Here is a 6,000-nt window from a genome sequence, read left to right on the forward strand (position 1 = left end):
TATGCCTGACTTTTTAAATTTTTTTCTTTTTTGGGGGGGACGGAGTCTCATTCTGTTGCCAGGCTGGAGTGCAGTGACGCAATCTTGGTTCACTGCCACCTCTGCCCCCCGGTTCAAGCAATCCTTTTGCCTCAGCCTCTCAAGTAGCTGGGACTACAGACATGCGCCACCATGCCCAGCTTAAACTTTTGTATTTTTAGTAGAGATGGGGTTTCACCATGTTGGCCAGGATGGTTTTGATCTCTCAACCTCGTGATCTGCCTGCCTTGGCCTCCCAAAGTGCTGGGATTACAGGCATGGAGGCACCACACCCAGCCTACTTTCCCCCCCCCCCCAGAGACAGAGTCTCACTCTGTCACCCAAGCTGGAGTGCAGTGCCGCAGTCTCGGCTTATTGCCAACCTCTGCTGCCTGGGTTCAAACAATTCTCTTGCCTCAGCCTCCCAAGTAGCTGGGACTATAGGTGCGCGCCACCACGTCCAGCTAAATTTTTTGTATTTTTAGTAGAGATAGGGTTTTGCTGTGTTAGCCAGGCTGTTCTCAAACTCTTGACCTCAGGTGATCTGCCTGCCTTGGCCTCCCAAAGTGCTGGGATTACAGGCGGGAGCTGCTGCGCCTGGGCTACTTTTAATTTTTTTTTTAATCATACTAAAGCAAGTTGTTGTGAACCAGTGACATTTTATTTGTTCAATTTAATTTCCTGTGATGCTTTGTAAGGATTTTTGTTTATGCCACTGCCCCCAGTCTTGCTGTGAACTAGAACCTTTGAACCCTCAGTGTCTCATTTCAGAGTCAGTGCCTCCTCCTCCCTGAAGCTCCCCACTTGTCACATACAGACCTCTGTGGCAGCCATTTACCTGTCTTTCCATGTGGGCAGGTAGGGCAGGTCTGCGTTTTAGAGGATTTCTGAAACAAAACACGTTCGTTAGGAATTATACATTTTCCCAGAAAGCTGGAGGACATTTTAAGGGGCCTTTGCTCTCCATTTTCCATTGGTTGTAAGGTATGGTTATACAGTGTTTTCCTTAATTGATGTCTTCAGGGCAGAGGAGACCCTTCACTCCTTCCTTGGGGCAGCCTGGGCCTCCAGTGGCTCCCACATTCTAAGAAACTCAGGGTCTGTTCTAGTGGCCCAGACTGGGCTGGTAGTATTCCCTACTGGGAAATAGATCTCCATTTCTGGACCCGTTAGTATTTGACAGCAGAAAAACATGAGTACAGACTTTGTGCAGGATTGAATTATCTGTCTATAGTCTTATATTCTTATTAAAACACAATGTTTTCAGGCTATCCATGTGAGTCAGCCTAGAATGTTCTAATTAGAAACAAAACCTAAACACCTATCTTGGGCAAAGAAAACCGTTTCCTGTATTGTCGAAATTTGGATACCACCTCTAGGAAGGATGGTGGTGAGAGGGCACAGGGGTCGGGGTTGGATGTTGAGAGGGTTTTCAGAAAGGTTCTTGAGTTTGGCACAAAGGCACCCCTCCCTTCCCTGCCCCGAGGGAGCAGTCAAGTTACCTAGTTGGGAGGAAGCACTGGCCTGTGACTGTTGGGATTAAGATGCGTTGAGTTGGGTTCTCCTCTCCACTGCAGTGGAAAAAGACTCTCCTAGTTCTTACTAAGGTTACTATCATCAAGTGATTATAGAAGGCTGTGTGATTTTAAATTCTCCTTTAAAAAATACATTGTCACGTCATTACTTTGCCTTTTTTTCCCCCAGGACAAAAGACTGTTTTGTCAAATGTTCAGGAAGAACTGGATAGAATGACTCGAAAGCCAGACTCTATGGTAACAAACTCAACAGAAAATGAAGACTGAACCTCCTTAAAAAGTGCATATGTCGAATGACCAAATAACTATGTATATTGTTCTGCTAAGACCAGGATTTTTCTGATACGGCACATGCTATCAGTTTTTTGGGGCAGGGGAGATGAACTTTAAAAAAAAAAAAAAACTTCATTGGCTTGTCCAAGTGTGAAATGCACATTTAGGAAGGTGACATGTCAGACCCCTTTGTTAAGGATGACCCTTGGACTCTCAGGCATGTGGCTCTTTTGTGGGAAGCAAGCACATCTGGGTTTCTTGTGGAGGGGAAGTTAGAGTGAAAGAAAGAGGGCCCACTTTCTATCAGGGTGGAGCAAATGAGACCAAGAAATCATTGGTAAGATGATGGGTAGTCTGACCAGTTTCATGTTAGCAAATTCACTTGTTCTTGGGAAGCAGATTAAGTAGCAGAAAGTCCAGGAAAGAAAGACCAGAAGGAGTAATGAGAGAAGTGATGGTAGGGAAGTTGAATGTTGGGGGAGGTGGAGGAAGGAAGAGATAAGCAGTGTTAGTAAATACTGTGTTCAGTAGAAATCAAAGAATCATTGTTAGAAGCATTTCCAAACAAAACACTAAGCAAAATTGGAATTAGGCTTATTCTGAATGCATCTTTAACTTTTGAAAGATGTATTAATTGTGGGAGTGCCTGAGTCAGGTGGGGCTGACGCAGGGGTGGGAACAATGGCACCTGCCCAGGACCCATGTGCTTGGCCCAGCTATGTCCTCGTGAGATGTGCTGGGCACCACATATATGTGTTGTGGGGCAGGCAGTCACTGTGGGATGTCTCCAAAGTCAGCAGTTACAGAATTACTTTGAACTTTGTTTTCAAAATAGCTCCTGCTTTGTTTTGTAAATTAAATTTTTCATTTTTATTACCACAGGCTGGCCTACTAATAGAAATGGGTGATCAACCTCTCATTTTACCATAATGCAATGTGCCACAGAAAGTTTTCAGGAGGTTTTTAATGTAATTGCACTCTGGTTAATTGGCTTATACCACTCCCTGCCTTATGATCTGTGGAAAGCTTCACAGAGTTCCACTAATGCAAAGGGGTCTTGTCCTAGCTTCCTGGTCTGATCAGTGCTATCAGATGGACAGATCAAGTGTGATTGTTTTATACTGAAAATGGAAATGATACATTTCTGTTGTTACGTGTTTTCATAAAATGTAGCATTTTTTTCTTAAGGAAATAAGAGTTTCAGGTGTCTCCCCACTTAGGGCAAATTCATTCACATTGTCATGTCATACACCATTCTGGAAATAATGCTGTGGATTTGAAATGGCACTTTTAATTTTATATATGACAGCATTTAAATACAAACACTACCATGAATTTAATGTATAAAATATTGTTGTCAAACCAAGGGAAAAAACCACAGTTCACCATGTGGAGTTTACTTTTTTTATATGAATGTTTGTTGTACCTGTGTCTAAGCATAACTTCCCTAATGTAATTACTTTTACATACCAGATTTGACTGACCACTAATGTAGTACTGGGGATAACTTAATATCCTATGTTGTGTACAAGACTCTTAAGACTGTCTTGAATTGCTTTCGTAAAGGTCTGAACACTGTTAAGGAGAAAACTGAGTATCAACTTGCCTTTCTGACAGAAACATTTCTTGTGCCAGTTTTATTGTTCAAATATACTTTTTTTTCCCTTTTTTAATTCAGTTTTTTTAAAAAAAACAAACATATTGTGGCTTCCAGTTACCAGGTTGTCTAGGTAATGAGAGTTAACTGACTGTAGAATGAGAATCGTGGTATAGTGACCAATAGATGCCAAACAGCTTGTGGCCGCACTAAAAGTAGGGTCACTTAGTCCCTGGGAGTTAAATGAGTGACCTCAGAAACGAGAATTCCTGGAAAGGCACATGCCTAAGAGGGATATGGTATAATTTTAAATTTTAATGCAAAATTTTTATTTTTATTTTTTATCATTTAAACTGATAAGCACTTTTTGTGTCAATATAAAATATACTAAAACTGATGAAATGCTAAGACACATGTCTTGTGAAGGAAGGTTTCTTGGAGACCACTTTTATTTACTCATGACAAGTGGATGCTCCTAGTATCAGAAGAAACTGATACATAGTGTCATGTGCTCAGTGGTTGCCAAAGTCTACCAACTTTGGGGAGCTGCAGGGTTCTTTTTGGGAGGTGGGAGGAAGGGAGATGAGTTTTGTTATTTTGGGTTTTACAGCATTGGAACCAAAGGCCAAATAATAAACAGCCTTTACTTTTTAAAGAAAAATTCATTTTATTTGCAGAGTACACTTGTATGGAAGACTGTTAAAGACAATTTTATGACTATTTATGCACAATATAATGGTTACATCTGCTGTTTGTCTTTAAAATAAAAAAAAATCAAAGAAAAGCCCAACTTTGAATATGTGGCCAAGATAACGGCCAAGAATTGGTCTTTCCTAAAAATGCAACAGATATGCTGCTAGATTCTGTTATTTTGTTTGCACTTTTTTTTTTTGATTGGCATTTTAAAATCAGTATTTAAACTGAAGACATTGTCATGTTTTATTAATTTAACAAAGTTGAAAGTGACTGCTCTGTACATCATGACCTTAACAATGTTGATGCTGTAAGTGAAAGTTCACTGTTGTCTGTATACTAAATTTATTGGTGTTTCTAACTTAAAATTAGGACTGCAGATTATCCCCCACCAGCCTTAGTCCAGGGGTGTGGCTCTGTTCGGGTGCAGTATGCAGTCATGTGGAACCTTGCTTTCTAGTCCTGGGGAAAAAAAGATGTCTCTAATTACTGGCTTCAATAAACACGAATCCAGACTGCTTACAATTTTTGGTGGCTTTCTTTATGGTAAATCATCCCACTGGAGATACATTGAATTGTCTGCTAATGATATGGGGTATCTGATCACGTAAATAAAAAGGTTTACCTGTCTCACTTGAAATTGTCAGAAATTCTGGAAAGAATAACATTGTAAAGCCATATTTATTTTATCTTATTTTTTAGAGATGGAGGTTGCGGAGGCTGCTCTTGAACTTCTGGCCTCAAATGGTTCTCCCAAGTTGGCCTTCCAAAGTGCTGGAGTTATAGATGTGAGCCACCACACCCAGCCTGGTTTTTTTGTTTGTTTGTTTTTTAAAATTACAGTCGGCCGGGTATGGTGGCTCCTGCTTGTAATCCCAGCACTTTGGGAGGCCGAGGAGGGTAGATCACCTGAGATCAGGAGTTCGAGACCAGCCTGGCCAACATGGTGAGACCCCATCTCAACTAAAAAAAAAATACAAAAATTAGCTGGGTGTGGGCAGGTGCCTGTAATTCGAGCTACTCGGGACGCTGAGGGAGGAGAATTGCTTGAACATAGGAGGCGGAGGTTGCAGTGAGCAGAGATCGCACCACTCTAATCCAGCACTGTAGCCCGGTGTCAGAGCGAAACTCCATCTCCAAAAAAAAAAGAAACTTACAGCCATTGTCATGAGTATGAAGGTGGTAGGTATCTCAGTGACTAATGATGTTAAGGAGCATCTTTTGATGTGCATGTTGGCCATTTATATATCTTTGAAAAAATGTCTATTCAGATTCTTTGCTCATTTTAAAATTAGGTTATTTGCCTCTTTTGTTTTGTTTTTGAGACAGGGTCTCACTTTGTTGCCCGGGCTGGAGTGTAGTACCTTGGTCATGGCTTATCGTAGCCTCAACCTCCCAGGCTCAAGTGATCTTCCTGCCTCAGCCTCCCATATGCTGGGATTATAGACATGAGCCACTGTACCTGGCCTATTTGACTTTTTCTTACTTTCTGGCACAAAAAGATGTTCCAGGCTCATCTTGCATTTTCCCTGCCTTTGACCTGGAACCAGCCATTTTTCCAAGGAGCCCTGGTTTCTTTTCTTTTCTTTTCTTTTCTTTTTTATTGGAGACAGTCTCGCTCTGTTGCCCAGACTGTAGTGCAATGGTGTGATCTTGGCTTACTGCAGTGAGCTTCAACCAATTCTCCTGCCTCAGCCTCCTGAGTAATGGGATTACAGGCGCCTGCAACTACACCTGGCTAATCTTTGTATTTTTAGTAGAGATGGATTTCACCACGTTGGCCAGACTGATCTCAAGCTCCCAACCTCAGGTGATCCACCCTCCTCAGCCTCCCAAAGTGCTGGGATTACAGGCGTGACCCATCACGCCGGCTAGAGACGTCGT

At 41.8% G+C, this 6,000-nt stretch overlaps 1 protein-coding gene across 1 annotated transcript in view; it reads left to right on the forward strand.

Moving 5' to 3' along the window:
• DYNC1LI2 (dynein cytoplasmic 1 light intermediate chain 2) overlaps positions 1-4,641 on the forward strand; it is a 33,270-nt gene extending 28,629 nt beyond the window's left edge. The window contains exon 13 of the mRNA XM_003936268.4: positions 1,723-4,641. Coding sequence (XP_003936317.3) covers positions 1,723-1,820 — 98 coding nt within the window. The 3' untranslated portion in view covers positions 1,821-4,641. The remainder of the gene's footprint in view (positions 1-1,722) is intronic.
• The last annotated feature ends 1,359 nt before the right edge of the window (positions 4,642-6,000 follow it).

This window comes from Saimiri boliviensis, chromosome 1, assembly GCF_048565385.1.
Source record: "Saimiri boliviensis isolate mSaiBol1 chromosome 1, mSaiBol1.pri, whole genome shotgun sequence".
NCBI classification, from domain to species: Eukaryota; Metazoa; Chordata; class Mammalia; order Primates; family Cebidae; genus Saimiri; species Saimiri boliviensis.